This window comes from Seriola dumerili, unplaced genomic scaffold (assembly GCF_002260705.1).
Source record: "Seriola dumerili isolate Sdu_G_001 unplaced genomic scaffold, Sdu_1.0 BDQW01000187.1, whole genome shotgun sequence".
Classification (NCBI taxonomy): Eukaryota; Metazoa; Chordata; class Actinopteri; order Carangiformes; family Carangidae; genus Seriola; species Seriola dumerili.
In genome coordinates this window covers 2,465,436-2,484,953 of record NW_019174442.1, presented here as the reverse complement: position 1 = coordinate 2,484,953, position 19,518 = coordinate 2,465,436, and the positions used below count along the sequence as shown (strand labels likewise).

The following is a 19,518-nucleotide window of genomic DNA, read 5'->3' as shown; positions in this document are numbered from 1 at the left end:
TAACTTGCACTAGTTACAGCTGCACTTGGTGCAATATAAGGAGACCTGAAGCAAATTTCTTTGTGTATACAGTGCATTTAACATTTTTCTGTGTGTCAGAGTATAGAAGTCCACGCTAAATTGTTTGCTAGGGGGAGTCAGATAAACACACTTGCCTAAACTGTTGAGCAGAATAGCCTTCTGACGGGGTTTCTAGTAGCTCATAGTAGAAGCACTCTGGAAGGATCCAGACTGTCTAGTTCAGTTACTGTTGGCAGGCCAAGTCCTCTAAGACCCCTTCTTATAGAGGAGTACTTGTAGCCCCCCCCCCATCAAGGCAGAGTGACGAGGCAGCTCTTTCAACAGGAACAAGGGCGCTGTTGTTTCACTGCATTCTTTAAGCTTGTCTCCCTCCTTTCCCTCCTCGTCGCTCCTTCCCTCCCTCCTATCAATTTGTTGCCCCATACTTTCCCTCCTTGCCATCCTCCTTAACTTCCTCCCCAGGCTCTGCTCATTTTTATTTCTCTTGCCTCCTCTTTCGTCCTGCTCACCTCACCTCTCAGTTACTTCATAAGCAAGAAAATTTTAAGTGGTTGACATACTGTGTTTGTAATATGTGTCTCCAAAACAACTTGACAGGTGTGTGAATTTTCATTTTCAGTTTTGCTGCTCACTTGGTCGTGGCGTTGGTTTATAATTAAAGAAACCATGCAGTCAGTCAAAGAGGAGTTACATCTGTGACTACCTCAGCAAGTTTTCATGACATTTAATCAGTGATTAAGAGTTGTAACAAAGTTTGATACTGTGAGGATCCTTTTGTTGTTGTAGTCTTTCACTGATTCACTGATTGTGTGTGACCTCTGCAAAAGAGTGTCTGTGCCTAAATTGTAAACTGGTAGGTTTTGGCTGTTGAGAGAATCTGTCACACAGACGGCCGTATGTTTTAGTCCTCTGGGCTGCCTAAAGACAGACAGGTTATTGACTGGCATGTTTCTTTTGCCCTGTCTCTTACATCAGGAGCAGTTCTCTGCAGAATAGAAAGTTCAAGAGGGCAGCGCAGTGTTTTGACTGGAGCCCTTTCACATGTCTTTTAGCCGGTGCTGGTCTGTTAAAGCTTCTCTATAGACCTGCCTGATTTTCTTTTCTTCGCGTCCCTTCTTTTTTTCCCCCCTCTCTGTCGCTCTGCGGTCAGATAGACACTGAGTAGCTATAACCTCCTCTTTCAGGCAGATACCTAGTCAATCAGTTTTTTTCTTTCCCACTCTCGCTCTCGCCCCCACCCTCTCCATCCAATTCTCTTGTTTGTTTAGGATTGCTTGTTGCATGTTGAGTGACTGTCTCAAGGCCATGCCCCTGCTTTCAGTGCCACAAGCATGCCTGTATATTGATAACACTCTGGTATGTGTGTAAGAGCAGCTATATGTGTGTGCTTCGGTGCATGCTTGCATGTGTGTGTGTGTGTGTGTGTGTGTGTGTGTGTGTGTGTGTGTGTGTGTGTGTGTGTGTGTGTGTGTGTGTGTATGCCTTAGTGCTCCTGCCTGCCTGTCTGTCTGTCAGTGCTCCACCTTGGGCAGTAAGGATATGAGGTCACTCAGACCTGACCTCAGTGCACCTGCATCTTCTATTACCTGACCACTTGTGTGTGTTGTTCATTGTATTTCACCAAACTCTTGTTTCCATGTTGCAATTTCCTTATGTTAAATTAAATAATGAGCAGTTGAAGCCAAAGTTGGGTTAAAATAGTGCTGGTGATTTTTATAATTCATTTCTAGGTGTTTTAATGTTCAGTCCACAATGTTTCCTGTGTGCTCTTGTTTTGTCATTAAATGTTTTGTATTTATTGCACTGTTTTTCTTATGTATTGTGTTTTATATAAATCTGTACAACAGTTTTCATTTTTTACATACTTTACAGTTTTGGTTTGGTCACCTGTTAACAAACGCTGTTGGTCTTTCCCTGAGGAAAAAGGTCATATAAATCTGGATACTTTCACACTCATCTATCTGTACACATGACTATAGCTCCACTTTAAAAGAAGAAATCATGTGTAACATTCATGCACTTTCTAACATGACATCTTTTTGTCTCATCTCGCTCTCTTCTGTCATCTCTCCCTTCCCTCCATTCTCAGATCCAACCCGTTCTACGAGCCAAGGACATCGAGCCCTGCGCGGCCCCCCGCTGGCGGCCCCTCCCTCGATGTGGGCAGCAGCCAGAAGAGGAGGGCGCCCCCACCCCCAGGTTCCAGCCCTGGCCTCAGCCCCAGTCCGCCAGCTCCCAAACCCAGCGCTGGCCCAGACAGGGAGAGAACCCAGCCAGTCGGGCCCAGCCCAGTGGCAGCAGTGATGGGGAGAGAGCTGGCCTCCTCTTCCCCCAAGGTAAACAGGCTTCACTTGAATTTAATAAACTTTGATTTATCCCCACGACAGACACACACACACACACACACACACACACACACATGCAACAACAATAGAAATACTGCAATAAAATACAGCCTAGCAGCCTCAACAATGCATTGCAGTCTGTTGCTTAATGCCCACTGGGTTGGGATGTTAAAGGACTTGAACTTTTTAACTGTTTTCCCTAAACAAGTATTGAAAACAACCTCCATTTAAAACACAAGGCAAATGTTAAATGTCGTTAAAACACAGTCAGTTGTACAAGAACTTTAGAAACTGTCTGATCAAAGAATAAGTAAAGAAAGGTAGAAATATGAGCCACCATCTGATGCTGTTTTTGGCAGCTGGCTGTTATCTATACTTGATGCTATGGACAGATGTTGGCTGGTACCAAAACGCCCCAGCCCTAAATAGTGGAGTTATATTTGAATAATGGTCAGAGTTTGATGACTTAAATGTAAAATGTATGGAATGGGCACATCTGAAATAATGATGTAAGGGTATTATGTTGCTTCTTAACAGTATTTAGATTATGTGGGGATCCAGGGGGGGCTCAGCGTCCCTAATAGCGATGACTAAAGTTTCAGTTAATTTGCCAAATACAGTAAAAGTAAAGACATTTTAATTAGAAAGTAACACAGACAGTACATCTTTAATATATACTGAATGCTAAAATCCCAGAATTCCACAGCTTTAGGCAATAGTCTTTCTACTATTCTTCATTTTGGCTCATTCTTTGCAACGTATTATTATAAGTGAGTGACTTGAAGCATTGTGTGTGTGTGTGTGGTTGTGTGTGTGTGTGGTTGTGTGTGTGTGTGTGGTTGTGTGCATTTGCTCTTGTGCGTCCACGTCCAGTGGTCCTTACATTAGCTTTTTTTCCGCCTGCACAATCCCATCTTCTGCCCCATTCTTTATGCTCATGAAACTCCCCAGCTCCTCATTTGAATATAGGTATTTGTTTATTGGGGTGTTTTCGTATGTTTATTTATTTATTTAAATTAGGTAAATCATGGCTGGGTCTAATTAAATGGCTGATGGTCACACACACTCACTGCAGGAGTCAGACCACTGGTGGGGAATGATTGGCTGGGGGTGTAGGGATGGGAGGGGGTTGAAAATGTATGTGTGTGTGTGTGTGTGTGTGTGTGTGTGTGTGTGTGTGTGTGTGTAGGGGCTCAATGAGCCTATGTGGGGCTTAAACACAGGGGGCTTAACTACAGCAGAGCGATCAGAAGGGGGTGTTGACCCCCTGTGCACACACACACCCACACATGCAAACACACTCTGTACAGTTACTTATACACACACAGACACACACAGGTCCCTCCTCCTCATGCAGCTGGCTAGCTGACTGTTTTAGTGTAGCTGGGCGGTGATGCTGGCCGTCCATGTAATTATGGCACAGTGCCTTTATCACCCAGCTGCAGTTGCCTGTGACCGTGGGTGAGGGGGCCTAAACCACTTTAATTACCCAAAGCCAGTGGCCTGTGGTGGGCCACACTTCGCCAAGAGATGCCCCTGCCTCTGGAGCTTGGGGTGGAGGGAGGGAGGGATGCGAAGAATGAATTGTGGGTGAGGATTGGAGGGTGTTTGGGGGGTGGGGGTGCGCTGAAGGAGAATAGGTGGAAGATAGTGAAGGGTAGAGGAAAGAGGAGTAGTGGGGGGAAGAGAAGGAAGATGGCCAGGGAATTGTAGAAAGAGAGATAGGATGTTCACAGTAAACAAGGATAGGCCTACAGGGTTTGTTGACATATACTGCTAGTGTGAATAGGTTTCTCTTTCTTATTCACACAAGGCACTATGACACACACACACATGCACGCCTCAGCCATGTGTAGGCTGTGAGATGACCTTTGAATGTATGAAGTCAGAGAGGATTAAGAGGAGACATTCCCACTATGAGAGGCCAAGACGAAACCAACACATCATCACACTATGAACGTGTACAGAGTGTAGATGCTTGTGTTCACATGCAGCTATGTATCTGTTCTTATAGTTTCTTATGAGCCTTAGGCTCAGTTTAGTGAATATGGGCTGGGGCATTTATAACCTTCCCCTACAACACAACTAACCTCTACTTCTCTTATATAAAAGCTTTCAAGGTGTGCATTTATTTCTACTAACTATTCATGTGGGCAGGCAGTGTGTAGGACCAAGATAAACACACACAGACAACTAGGTCTAATCTCAGAATGTGAATAGAAATTGATATATATTGAAAGTATGTACAACCTGCCCTGAAGGGTATGAAATGTCTCATATGCAGTTTGTTAAATGAAAGCTGTGCTAACCACAAGAGATTAGCATGTCTCTTATCCTATTTACATTATACAAATGTATTCAGTGTAAAGGTAACAGTAAGTGCAGCAGTTCGATCATCATAGTAACGTCCTACAAATAGTTAAGAGTGTAAGGGTCGGAGCTTCAGTGCCCAAATAATATTTCTGTGATCATGGACTGACATTTAAAAGATAGAAGCAGAAGAAAAATGAAGACACCCAAAGCAGGAGCGATACGAGCAAGGTACAGCAGTGGAGAGGAAGGATGTGAGGAAGGTTATATTATGGATCGTAGGGAAATTGTGATTTAAGCCACTGAAGTACATATTTATTATATTCTAAAAATGAAGAGTGTCATATTTCAACTTCACTATAAATTCTTGTCCTCTGCGTGTGTGAATTATGCAGATTTAGCATTAAACTTTGTCTTGGATGTAATTTTATCCTCCTCCTCATTGCATTAAAAACGCCCACTTCACTGCCAGCTTGTGGAAAATCAGGACATATAATGGACATATGGTGTGCGCCCACTTACTCTGTATACAGGTATTACACATATGGATCGGATTTACATTAAGCTCTAACAAGAGCTCTGAGCTCTGGATTTTTGCCAGCGCAGCACACGTTCAGCACTAGCGATTTATTGACAGGACAAGACGGTAAATGTAGATGTGCAGCCTGCTGCATTCATAGAGTTTCCAAAATCATTTGGTGTCTTTATCCATGATGCCTAGATGAGCATTTTAACTCTGTATCAAAAACAACAATCTCTGTCCATACTAACACACATGAAAACACATATCACATGATCATTCTGTTTGTTGTCTTCTGGAAAAGGGTCACGTGACGAATCAGAGAAGGAGACCCCACATCCCCGGAGTTGTCAAACTAAAACGGGGCCAGCTGTGTTTCCAAAAGTTTCTGTTTTAGGGACTGGAAACCTCCACACTAGTACGGACACCAGGAGTAAATGTAGCAAAAGTGATGCAATACAATTAAAACATATTAGTGTGGCGTTGTAGGAGGCAAAACCTTAATCCAGGTCACTGTGATTGTGGTCGTTTAGGGGAAATACATGTCTTCACTATGACCCAGTTTTATTTTTATATCATAAACTTTAACTTTTACCGCCATTGAACATTCACGAATGCCACAAACCTTTACCATTCTCATCTTTGAATATACGTATAGTATGTTAGCTACCTCCCGTTATGTTTGTTAGTATCTTAGTTTTGTCTCCAGGTTGGTGAAAGTGGCACTTGAGTCTCTCGTTAGACACCTCATGATGTATCCCATGCAGTGTGTTTGTCCGTTGTCCCATCTGGGAAATATAGATCCTCAAAGGCGTCAAGTTTAAGTTTAGCATCTGTGAAGGAGCTGGAAGGATGGAAACGTCTGTGGGATTAATTTAAATGAACAGAGAGAGTTCCCGTTGGGCGGGCTGCGAGCTCTGTCTGGTCTGATTCAGTCCATCTCTTTTCCCTGGGGCTGATTTCACTCCTCCCAGTAATTCAGTGATCCCCTGCTCCTCCTTTTTTGTTTCATCTCCATCTCTATTTCATAGTCAGACCGCTCTACACTTAGATGCTCTGATCTTTGGATTTTCATCAAGTTTCCGGTTCATGAACTATTAGCCTTATTTTCATATAAGAAAAGTTGGAAGCTGGCATATGTCTGTGGGCAAAAGTTTGAGCAAAGAAGTTCTATATTATCTTAATATCTACACAAAGACTCTTAGAAAGAGTAAGGCTTCTTCAACTTTCAGTTGGTGGTACTTTGTGGGTTATGTACGTACTGAAATTATTGGTTGGTTGGTTTTTTATGGTTTTTGGAAGCACCTCCATGTCTATTGCTTTACTCTAGTCTTTGTCAATATCTCCTAACTCCATGTGCTACTTCCTGTACAAACTATGATATAAAAAAGGTATAACTTACAGTCTGAACCTTAATCTTCTATGTCTTTACCACTTTTCGCTCTATCTCTCTCTCTTATTCGCACACACGTGAACACACACTCATCCTTTCCAGAGGTGAGAAAGTAAACCAACACCAGAGGTATGTTTTCTTTCCCCCTTCAGTTGAAGGGCTTGTGTGATTACTTATGTTAATCAAAGGGTTGAAATTAAATAGAGTTTTGCAGGTTGTGAGAGCTCCTGTGCCGGGGGAGGCAGAGGCCACAGCTCTCCTTCGTCTCCCAGACTTTGTTTTCACAGCCTCTCCTTCAGTTCAGACTACCTCCAAATTGAAATTAGAATAAATTAACATTATTTAATTGAGTTCGCAGAAGGCTGCGATATTTCTTAATTAGCTTTCACCGGGGTACGCGGCAGGAGAGGACCACATCCACACTGTCAAGTGTTACTGAGGTTGCCGTGATGACTGAGGGATGTTTTTGGAGGACAGAGGGGAGCCCAAGAGACAAGGACAGTCATCTCTTATGATCTTTCCCCTTTCCAAGGTCTCTCATCTTGTTATCATCACATCCAGTCCAAAGTTATTCCATCTTCTCTGATAAGTTTGACATACCTTTACACAAAGACTTTCAGATGTAGGTCTTAAAGAAAGTAAGGCTTAGGTTGATGATGTTAAATAGGCAATAGGCATTGGCAACTGTCTAATACTAAATATTGAAGAATTTATTAATCGTATATGTTCTTGTATTTCAAATACTGTTGTCAAGACACTGGCCTTTACCAGTGTGAGCCTTATTATGTTTATGATGATGCTTATAAAGAAAGACGAGTGTGAACTTATTTGTTTTACTCATTATGTGTAGCTTTATATGAGGGTGACAGTTTCCTATTATGGAAATATCTGACTATAAAATCATAACATAAGTCAAATAAATATAAATAAAAGTTATATAATTTTTTATATTTAATAAATATAAAAGTTATTAAATTTACTTTTTCCCCCTGTAGTTCAGTGGAGATTAGAAAACACGAGATAATTAGCACAGTGAGAGTGCAGATGTCTAAATAGCCCCTCCAATAACTCCAGTGTGAGCTGTATAGCTACTGTACATAGTTAAGTTGAAATAAAGGATGAGAAGACTGTTGTTTATCTTAAATGACAGAACGTTGAATCCATATTAGCAGGAGAGTGGTCCGTTTCTGAGTCCAAGGCATTGAAGCCTCAGCGGCTCTCCTTGGCCACACTGGCCTTTCCATAAGCTGTGTAATATTAGGAGAATAATCCTTGAGAGGAGTACGACTAAGTCAGTACCTCTCAATGTCTGCCTTTTCCCGGTGTGGACCCCTCCCCAACTCTTATTTGCAGTCTCTGAGTGGTCTGTCATTGGATCTTGTGGGAGAGCGGAGACCCAGTTTCTTCTCTCATGCAGTCTAGGTCCGATCATTGGGCTTCCTGTTGTCGCTTTCCTGCTGCAGGGCATCGCTGTCATCAAGTTAGGTAGAACGGTATAAGGCATTTCTGACCACGGAACAATCTTACCTGTTTGAGTCCTTACTCAGAAGTTGAAAAAGTTTAAGGAATGTTTCGCCAAGGTGATGTTTTGGATTAGGTTGTGCAAAGGTCAGTTTTAGTTTTCCCTGTTTTGTGGATAAAAGATACTTCCATAAATCTTTTAGTCAACTATCTCTGGGATCCAGTGAAGGAATTGTCTGCTCAAGGAGATGATCTGCTCACTACACTAACATAAGAATTCAATACACAGTGTTGAGCCTGAAGTCTCACAGCACAGACATTGATATGTTTAGTGATTTTAAGTGAATAAATAAAACATTGTTGTGTTAATATGTATTCAGTGGCTACTCCAAATTCAATTTTATACACAGTTGCCATGAAAGGACAAGCGTGTGTGTTGTGTGTACTAATGCGCAATCTTGTGTGTGTTGTGAGGGATATATTTTGATCCAGTTACTGTAATGCGGCTATCATTTTTCCACCTCTTCCTCTGTTGGGTGCATGTCGAGTTCACAAGTTAAGCACTGCGAAGAGCTCACTCTCCTCAATACCCGCTCCGGCTGGTGTAAAAGGGCCTTCCGCAAAGCGCCGCTTGTAATCTGCCTTTGGTAAGTCCTCCTTAGTTTTATCTGCCAAGGATTACCTCACAAGCTGCAAGCAGGAGAGAACGAAGGAAGACGCAGAGCAAGAGAGAGAGAAATGAAAAGCAAGTCAAACAGAAAACGATGAAGATGGAACAAAATGAAAACAAATCGCTGTGTAATCTCTGAAAGAGAGAGACCTGCTTTAGAGTTGAAGGGAAGTTTCCCTTGCCACTCATTTAGAGAGGGAATTGACTAATCCCTCCATGATTGATGTCTGCTATGAGAGGCTCTATAGCAGACTAATAGGGCTTATGAGGATGACCAGAAAGTCCTTTGTGTGTGCGTGCCTGTGTGTGTGTATATGTGAATGAACCAAACCTTTTTGTCTTGTGTGTCCCTCTATCCAGGGGTTTGAATGACATAGCGGCCGGAGAAGGGGTAACTTTATCTTAATCTGGTCTTAATCGGCCCCAGTCCTCCAGGTGTGTGTGGGCTTAAACCCAGAAGGATCCAGGGTTTTGGGGTGAGGTTTAAGGGGGCTTCGGGTGAGGAGATAGAAGTCCGTGCACTTGAAAACTCCTTGGACCCCCAGAGGGTCTAAGACCCCCCGCACATTCTTGAAAACCGCGCTCACTTAGTCATGCCATACCTTCCTCTCGTCATCCTTAAGTGGCCCCTGCTACAATTTAATTGAATTAAACCAACCGTTCTCCATAATTTAAAAAGGACCTTAGAAGTACCTTATGAATTAGTCTGAGTGATTTGTCTTTCACATTGTGTGCGTGTGTCTAAGCGTGAGTGTGTGTGTGCGCGCACTCTTGTGTCTGTGTTTGAGGAAAGGATAGCGAGTGAAGAAATGATAAGGCTTTAATTGCCTCTTTATAAAGCCCTCCAGCAACCCCCCCCCCCCTTTTGGTCTGTTATGGTATGCAGGTGTGTGCTCGTATGTGCCATAGGAAATACTAAGTGGCATTTTCAGTGTTTAACTCGCAGATCACTGAGTGGCATCATTCCCTTTTATTTCAGCTCGCTCGTAGGAGCTCAGTTGTTCCTGACGAGATTTGATCCTGCGGTCCCGTCTTGATCATGATGCAGTCAGAACATACAAACATACAGAGGTTACACTACTTCTGTTTGGTTGGATCCTTTGTTTCAGTGCAGCAGTTGTGACCTCAGTTAGTCACTGGCGGTTCTGTTGGTGCAGATATAACAGTGGTGACTATTGGACTGACTGACAGAGACTCAAGAGGAATTAATCCTGTTGTCTTTCATCTTTCACCAGCAGTCAAAATTTCCATTTGTCCATTCATTCAGTATATAACAAAATACCCCATAATCTCATGACTGAATTCCTGTGAACGTTAGCGTGTTAACAAATCAAATACTACATGCCAAAATAGAGAAATGGCTTGAGACAGATGTTGTAGCGGTGGCACAGTAATGGATGTTTGCAAACTTGAGTTGTCGGTGCATGAGACCAAAGGAACTCCAGCGCCACTCACAATGGATTAAAAGTGGCCAACCCACTTGGTTAAGTTTTTCTGCTCAATGCTAGAGCCCAGTTTAAAGTGTCAGTCATACAACATAAACTATCGCCTCACACGTTCATTCACACATTCACATGTTCTTCTCCTTCTCTTCACCCTCTCTGTCGGTGCCTCCTCCCGCTCTTTCTGGATGCTGCTGTCATACTCCTCCTTCTTCCTCTCTGCTTCTGTGTTGGATTTCCCCCCCACCACACCCTTCCTCCTTCAGGATGTGTGTGTTGATGCATGTGTATTCTGATCAGGAGTCAAAGGGGTGACTTTGTAATTATGTTCATTTTAATTGGCTGTGCTATCACCCCTCTCATCACTTTGGAGCCCACACAGCACTGGACAATGGCAGCCTGTAGTGGGGGGTGGGGGTGGGGGGGGTTGAGCAACTGCTGTGTCAAGATCCTCCCCGCACCCGCACCCGCCCACCTCACACACACACACCTCGAACCCACACACACAGTCAGCCTCTTTACCTGCGGAGCATAATTCCTAAAGTGGCCTCCTTAATGAGTTTCCCTGCCCAGGCTTAGATTAATTGATAAATAGTGGTGTTATCAGCACAGCTGATCTCTGAATCCATCGCACCACTAATTTGTTTGTTGAAGATGGCAGTTAAAGGAGATTAATACCGTATAGATTTATAAGAGCCCCCAAACCCCCCCACCCCCTTTCTCTTCCTCCTTTGCTTCCTTCTCCCAAAGCTTATTTATTTATCTGAGGAAGATGAGGAGGTGGAGGAAGAACGGAGAGGTGGGTGGGCATTGGATTCTCTTTCTGGATACTTTAAAATCTGTGCACATCTTAAAAGATGCATATTCGTTATTTCAAAGAACTCAATTTGCCAGGTCAATAGTGTGTAACATCACAGCAGCATGCAACAGATGCATTAGTTAACAACACCGTCATTCTGGTCAGTGTGGTAACGACCAGCACAGGCGGTGTTGTTAGAAGCGTCGTGTCTTACAGATAATTCAGAATGCGGCTGCTCTTTGAAATATAAGACGACACATGATGGACTTCTGAGACAGATATTGACGTTTGAAAGTTTTAAACATCAGCTGATTTATTGATCTGCCTGTTAGGACAATCACTTAAATATGCTGCATTCAAGTCGCATCAGATTTACTGTGGCAGGTTGTTGCAAGTCTGAAGTATTACTCGTGACGACACCACAACAGTTGACCTGACAGTCGCTGTTTTGGATGTGGGATCCAAACAAGTACATGCATGAAAACTCCGGTTGAGTGTGACACAGCAACTAAGAGGCAAGTGGACAAAACGGGCTTTGAACTCTTCGGTGTAATTTTTGAAAAAGGCGGTTGAGTCCTCATGTTGTGAGGAATGGATGATGAGGAGGGATTTGCCCAGAAGGAGTTTGTAATCTCCTGCTGGATCTGTGTTAACCCACAGGAGGGAAAAAAAAAAGATGGAGATGGATTCAGGAAGAAGGGTCTTGGACATTTTTTTTTTTTTTTTACCATAAAGTGATGTCGTGTTGTTTTGTTTTGCCCCCAACCGAATCCCAGCTTCCACACCGTCGACCCCCACCGCACACCACCCTCACCGCACACACAGATACACACCCTCAATCCCAAACCTACCCACCCTGCGTGTCGTTTTTTTTTTTTTTTTTTTTTTTTTTTTTTTTTCTTTTTTTCCCGCAGCCAAAGCTAATTTGCAGAGGCGTGAGTGTGGGTAATGCTACTGCCGTTTCCATGACAAGCTAAAGCCAGCGCTTACACCGCATTATGCCCCTGTGTTACACGTTAGATGAGCAAGCGGGCGGATGGGCACACTGCAAGCTGGCACAGTCACTCCTTTGTCTGCTGCCTCCTCCAAACTGTGTTATTTCATGATGTTTTTTTTTTTTTTTTTCAGTGAATCGTTTTTATTTCAATTTCAAGCCTTGTCTGTCCTTTTCCGTTCTGCTTTTTTTCTGCTGCTTTGCATGGTTATGCCTTTGGAGCAGAATAGACCTTGGAAGCAAAATGGTCCTGGAAAAGGAAACCGCTTTTCCCCGATTTTTGCATTTTGCATCTCAGTAGCCAACTGCCGAAAGGCCCCCTGACTTGGCCTGCAGGTTTCATTGCTAGATGGGAAGCATATCTGCTTCTGAGCGAATCGCTAGCGCCCCCCCCCCCCCCATATTTTCCTACTTTGTGATATTACACAAAGTCATGGCTCAAAGATTTGCTAAAAAACATGGAACGAACGGTTAAACGTTGTCTGGCTTGTTGACGTAGCAGCTGAATGCCTTGCTCAAAAGTAGCAGGTTCAGTCGACCTCCCTGCAAGCTCACAGGTGTACGGGGTTATGTTGTTATTCTCTCTCCACCTGCTCACACACACACACACACACAAACACACACAGACACACACACACACACAGAACGAAGCCTGACTTAACTAAACAGTGTCTCCATGCACAGTCACACATACAGACACACACACTTTCTCTCACGGCTCTCTTTGGAAGGAGCCCCTCCTCAGTGTGATTACAACAGTAATGTGATATTTCCTTTGTATGTTAATGTGTATTATTTTTCACGCTACATTCGCTCTCCTCTCCTGTTCCAGCCTTTTGTCGTCCCCCACCACCATCACCACCACCACCCCTCCCTTTTCCCTATTGTTCCATCCACTCCACATCTCCATTTACATAATTGAACTTTTGATTGGACTTTGCTCCCTCCCCTCTGCTCTCATGCAGCCAACGTTTGAAATCCGAAGCATAATTTCATGGGTAAGATGTCGTGAGGTGATCATCCCTTCTCTTTTTTTTTCTTCTTCCTTCTCCTTGTCTTTTTTTTTCTAATGTGAAGACGTCGGACACAGAAAGCCCAGATTAAACAAATTGCTTGTTTTGATTGATGGTACAATTAAATAATTGAGCATGTTGGTAGTTGGAGCTCAGCCAATCAGATGAGAGGTTTTCAGTGCCAGGATGGACAGGCCACTTAAGTGCACTACCCTTTATCCTCTTAAATGTGAACAGGTATTAATGTTTTTCAAGTGTGTGTGTGTGTGTGTGTGTGTGAACATGTTGGATAGGAGCTGAGTGTTACTGTGTTTGTCTTCCTTTTCTCTGTCTATCCATACAGTACGTCTGGGAGTTTGTGCCTGTAGTGTATGCTTTCAGTTCAGTATGTGTGCGCCTGCTGTTCAGTATCAGTACATTAGAGTTTGAGTGATGCATATACAGTATCTTTGCAATTACACTGTAGACACTGTTGTCATCTGAAGTGAATCTGTGTGTTTATGTGTGCTTGGCTGTGTGTGTGTGTGTGTGTGTGTGTGTGTGTGTGTGTGTGTGTGTGTGTGTGTGTGTGTGTGTGTGTGTGTGTGTGTGTGTGTGTGTGTGTGTGTGTGTGTGTGTCCTTTTTTCCTTTTTCTTTTTTTTTTTTTTTTTTAGCCGTAGGCTCCTTGAGCGGATTACAAGTTTTAAAGAGTATGAGATTCAACACCTCCTCAAATCTGACACTCTGTGACACTGCTTTGAAGCCATGAAAGTGAGATTGGAAAGACATGGAAGCTCTTTTCTCTCCACAGAGTCGTGGGTTTATGTCATTGGGTTTAGGCCAGTTAAGTTCCCATTGAAGCGTTATGCCCCGGCGTGAGAGACAAAGCTGCCACTTAAAGCTTTTGACTTGTATCTTTTTTATGACTCTGAAATGACAGTTTTAATGGCCTCCATACTATTCAGTTGTCAAACTGTGTATAAAACTATGTGACGTTGTTTACGTTTGTCCATCTCCGTCCGGGGCAACAGGATGACCCAGTGGTTTGCTACCTTTAAACTTTTTACCCCTGAGTCTGGAATTATCCACACTGCTAAAGTGTCCCTACGCCAAGGTGCTTAAGTCCTAACATATCCAGGAGTGCTGTTCAGTTTCTGATGTTGATCTGAAAATGATGTTATACTTTTGTCCACAACATAATTGAAATAATAAATATTAGTATTGTAATCCAAGTGTGCTGGAAACTGTGAAACCATCGTAGAATGTTTTTAACTTAACATAAATGTACCTTAACTTGTCAAGGCCATGTCTAATGTTGGTGGTAGTATACTGCACCCATTGTGACTCAATACCAGTTTGCTGAGTCTCTAAAAAGTATTTTAAATGACTTCCGAACTTAGACACTAGAGTAGATTTTAGTCTAACAGCAACAATTCCCAACCTGGCTACAGAATTGTTCTTTTGCTCAAGACCTAAGATCGACCTGTGACAATTTAATAATTTTCCATATCGTGGTTTATCCGCTTTACCCATGATTCCAGATCTCGAATCACATTCCTACCTTTCCAGAATTACATTGCTGACACCAGAAATCTTCCCCCTGACGCCAGCACCAACAGGAACCTGGATGCTCCCATTTCCAGGTTCCTTCCTCCTATCTTGTCATTCAGGCATTGTAGTGAGCTTAACCCCCCTTCTTTCTCTCTCACATCCTTTTCCCTTCTTCCATTTTTTTCTTTCTTTGCCCTGTCGGATGTATGTTGTTGACACTGAGGCATCAGGAATAATGGAATCTCTTGTCAGTGGCTTGTATTTTTCGCCCAGGCTGTTAGGGCTGTGTATAATAGTAGCAGAGGAGGAGGAAGTGGGGAGGTTATGTGCCACTGATAGTAATGAAGGTTGCCTTTTCATTTTTTAATATGGAATGTTTGTGGGCCGAGGCAATGCTCTCCGCTAATCCTACCCTCGAGCCGAGCTAGCTACATGGCTGTGTCAGTGTTACACACACACACACACACACACACACCCAGTGACATTCACACAGACAGATAAAAGACAAACACACACACACACACGCAATACATACATGTGCACACCTTCCTCTAGGCAAGACAGCAAACTGTTTGATAAGTCAGGGTGCATTTCTGCTCCTCATGAAAATTTCACTCCTCCCGTGTTTGTGTCTTAAGGAAATGCAGCCAGTTCCTGTAGAAGGAGATATGGTATTTGTTCAATATTTGATGGATATGAAAGCTTGAGAGTGTAGATGCATTTGTGAACCTTTATCAGGACGGTGCATAATGGAACAGTCTGGGCTGGCAATTGGGAAAATTACATCAGTGTGGGTTGTGATGAACGTGGGGTCACTGCGAGTCAGGAATAAAGTAAAGAATGGTTATTCTCATTGATGCACGTATTTATTGAAATGACGCATTTGCTCGGTTTAACAGAGGCGTTTAAAGCACCTTAAGTTGAGTACATTTTCTCAACACACTGTGCTGAACTTCTGTCCTCAGCATTAGTGTGTGTGAGAGTTTTTTTTTTTTTTTTTTTTTTTTTGCACCTTATTAAAGTGCAATTATGGTGCATGTTTATTTGTTGGCTCAGACACCTGTATGTGGAGAGGTGGGTTGGTGTGCATAAGTGAGCGAGCCTTAAAGTCTGTGTTTCCCACTGGCTAATGTATGTGTTTTTTTTCCCCACTAGCTGTGTTACCGTGTGTGTGTGTGTGTGTGTGTGTGTGTGTGTGTGTGTGTGTGTGTGTGTTTTCCGCCGGCTAGGGTGTAGGGTCTGCGGCACTGGAGTGTGCTGTGTGTCTAATTGCTTTAATAGCACCTGGTCTCTAATCCCAGGTAATTAGGGCGCTCAAATTAGACAGCTACTTTCAACCGTCACTTGAAAAAGCAGAAAGGGAAGGCCTGGAGGAAGACCACTCCACACTGAAACTCTGCAAACCCACACACACACTTTTTTTTTTTAGTGACACATACACAAAGAAATGGTGGGAAAAGCAGAAGACAACTGGAGAAACAAGTTTCGCTCAGTGGCCTCAAATTTGGGCATGTGAGGAAAATGTAGAGAAATGTATAATTTCTTTTGAAGGTCTTTTAGTCTGAGGACCAACATTATGTCAGATTAGTCCGTGACATATTTATGTAAAGTGACAAAATTATATGGATGAGCTCCAAAAACAATTCCTTGTTTACTGCACATTGACCTCTCTCCACATCCCCATACAATAATTGTGAGCAAGTTACAATCGCTATTGACTTTCTGACTTTTTATATCTTTTTTTTTTTTTTTTTTTTTCCCCATTTGTTCGAGCGGCACGCAGGCATTGTCGAGGCTGCCTAAAACGTGTCTGGAGAAGCTGTGGGGAAAGGTTAAGGCCCTCTTTTAAAGATGAGCCGGAAATGTCAAGTGTCCGCCCCTCAGGCTCCTGCTACCGTCTCCCTGTACTGAGACTGCCATAGGGGCCTGTATGACACACATACACACACACACACACACACACACACACACACACACAGTGGTACAAAGGTTAGGAGTTGCTATTAGAGATGGCCTCCAGTCTCTTTCATCTGTTTTGGCCCTTGTGGCATCTCAGCAAGCTTCAGGCTCGCGGTCACAGGTTAAACCACAACAATAGATGAGCAAGAGGCAAGAAACATCCAGGTGCTGACAGACTACAGCTAACTTGCTCACGCTGGTCTAGCACCACTCTTTTGTTTATGCCTGTTGACATTACAAACCAATATATTTTAGAGCCGTGAAATCTATCAGCGGCAAGAACATCCAAATATCTAAAAGGCTGAAAATGATTATTAGACAGAGGACAAAAAGTGTACAAAGTAGACGTTAAGTCTTTCTTTAAATTTCCTACACCCCTGCAAAACCTTCTGCAAGTTGTCATATGTTCTGCCATAGACTTAATCTTACTCAAGCCAGCAAACCATCACTCAGCATTTCTCTTTCCCCAAATTCAAATGACAAATTTGTCCTAAGTCTGGCCTCCCATCACTTCTGTGTTTCCTCTTCTTCTTGCAGTAGCACAAAGCCACCAACAGAGGGGGTTGGTTGGCCACCACAAGCCTTGTTACAGGGCTGAGACTCAGGCAGTCACATCGCACAGAGCTTTATTTTCTCCAGGCCTTCACTGTGTCTTAAAAACTGGGTTAACCCGCTTTGGTGGTCAATATCAGTTGTTGTAAAACTAACATCTCTCTCATTCACTTTTGCACTTTCTAAAGGTTATGTAAAGGTTTGGCTTTGACCTACTTATGCAACCATCTTGTGCAGTGGAGAAGAAATATCATCAGCTGGCTGTGAGAGAAGCATCATGGCACCATTTTTTCATATTACAACTGTCATTTAAGGGAATATTGCACAGGAAATTACACAATCAAAAGAGTAGACATGAAACATTAACTCCAGATTCTGAAGTCTGGAGTCTGGTCTTCAATACTTTTCAGAAAAGAAGATTTTGTCTTGTGAGATTTATACTGTATATTCTCTTTAATATTCACATTAGTCAGTGTTTAAAAGTTCATCTTAATTTGTGTAATGGTATAAAAGCCTTTAAAAGTCAAATTAAGCTTAATGAAACACATGGTATCATGCAATTAAGAGAATCTGTCTTATTAGTCATGTGTTAATGTCATTGTCTAGCATACAACAGTAATATGCACTTGGATTTTGGACATATTTCACAGTCGTTTTTTGATCTCCAGCCTCAAATGAATTCAATCAAATCTCAGTGACATTTTTGCCATTTTTCTCCCCTAAAATGATCTGAGAGAATTAATCCATATCTGTCGCTCCACAACCAGATTAGTGAATAGCCAGCTGAATAATCAGAATAGCATTGGTTCTGCTGGCCATCAGAGGAAGACCAGTGTCTCCGTGCCACCAAGGATTTGTGGGATTTGGAGTCTGGGAGAGGAGAGGCTCCTAATGGTGAAAGCTTTCGACCCAGATAAGACTTCAAAGGCGGAGCTAATTAATAAGATGTTTACATTATCCACGGTCATACGCTGCTTTGTGAATGACCCTTCATTATTCCGTGTGTCTGCATGTGTGCGTGTGCGTGCATGTGTGGGCTCATTGTGTGTCAGTATGGCATGCTAATTGGATGGATGGGTGGAGGTTTGCTAAGTAAAACACTTTTTTTTTAGAAATAGATAGTGAAATGAGCTCAGACTTGGAGGAAGGGGGGGGGCAATTAGAGCAGTGATCATTTATAAGCAATGATTTATTGATTGGATATCAACATGTTGCATCAGTACACTTAAAATTGTGAAGATGAAATAAAAACAAATCTTTCTCTTTCTCCTTCCCTCTCTCTATACTTCCCTATCTGTGTTCCATGTCCAATCACATCCCTTTAAACTCTCCTCCTCCTCTTCCTCTTCCTCCTCCTTCTCCTCTCTGCCCTGCAGCCCAGCCCCGTCCCAAGTCCGGTTCTGGGAGGGAAGCCGAATGCCAGCCAGTCTCTGCTGGCCTGGTGTCGCGAGGTCACCAAGAACTACCGCGGGGTGAAGATCACTAACTTCACCACCTCCTGGAGGAATGGGCTGGCCTTCTGTGCCCTGCTGCACCACTTCAGACCTGACATAATGTACGAAACACACACACACACACACTGAAATGTTTTTCTCACAGCATAAGGGCTGGAATTGAGAACAGCAAGTCATATCTGGGTGGAAACCAGGCTGTTCATCCCTTCTAGAAAAAAACAAAATCATGAAAGAGTCAGGATTTTTAGATCTCCAGAAGGTCAGGTGAAAGTCTTGTATATTCAAATTAGATAAAGACTCTTCTGGTAACTTGGTGTCGTATTTGCACAGTTACCCTGTCATCATGCCGTGGCCTTGTATCCATCATTCCTGTCGGTGTGTTTGATTAAGATGACAGATGTGTACACACTTGTGCACGCAGACTCAATCTGTCATACTCATATTTGAATACAGAGTTGCATGTTTGCTGCCAGCACTAATCTCATTCTTGTGTGTGTGATTGTAATTCTGTGTGAAAATTTTGAGTGTGTGTGTGTGTGTGAGACAGATTCCTTTTAATGTTTAGTATTAAATGTGTGTATGAAACACTCAAAAGTACAGCATATGGAAGACCTGCAGCCCCCATCAAGAGGGCAGACATGATGATAATTTATCTAAACCCTCCTCTGTGTACATGTGTGTATGTGTGTGTGTTTATGCTTGTGTGCCTTTGCACTCTGGTGTGTTATTTTTACATATTTTCCACTCTATTGGTTCTGTTGATTGCACTGCTATGAAATTGCATGTTACAGTTCTAATGCCATTACATGTGACGCATATTTAAACACACCTCTTTCTCCGCTGTCTCTCTGTCTCCCATTTTCTCTCTCTCTTCCTCTGCCTGCCTCCTCTCCGATCCTCCCCACTGTTCTTCCAGAGACTACAAGTCGCTCAATCCTCAGGATATTAAAGAAAACAACAAAAAGGTAAGAGGCAGCCACTGCTGGGCCCTTCACACCACTTAACTCCCTCCCATCCACATCTCCATTTGGCCTTATTTAGAGATCTGCCATTA

General features: G+C 42.9%; 1 protein-coding gene across 4 annotated transcripts in view; it reads left to right on the top strand.

Annotated features, from left to right (window-relative positions):
* ehbp1 (EH domain binding protein 1) overlaps positions 1-19,518 on the top strand; it is a 144,899-nt gene that overhangs the window by 48,840 nt on the left and 76,541 nt on the right. For all 4 annotated transcript variants that reach the window (XM_022752930.1, XM_022752931.1, XM_022752928.1 and 1 more), the window contains exons 10-12: positions 2,111-2,357; positions 18,387-18,565; positions 19,381-19,429. In XM_022752930.1, coding sequence (XP_022608651.1) covers positions 2,111-2,357; positions 18,387-18,565; positions 19,381-19,429 — 475 coding nt within the window. The remainder of the gene's footprint in view (positions 1-2,110; positions 2,358-18,386; positions 18,566-19,380; positions 19,430-19,518) is intronic.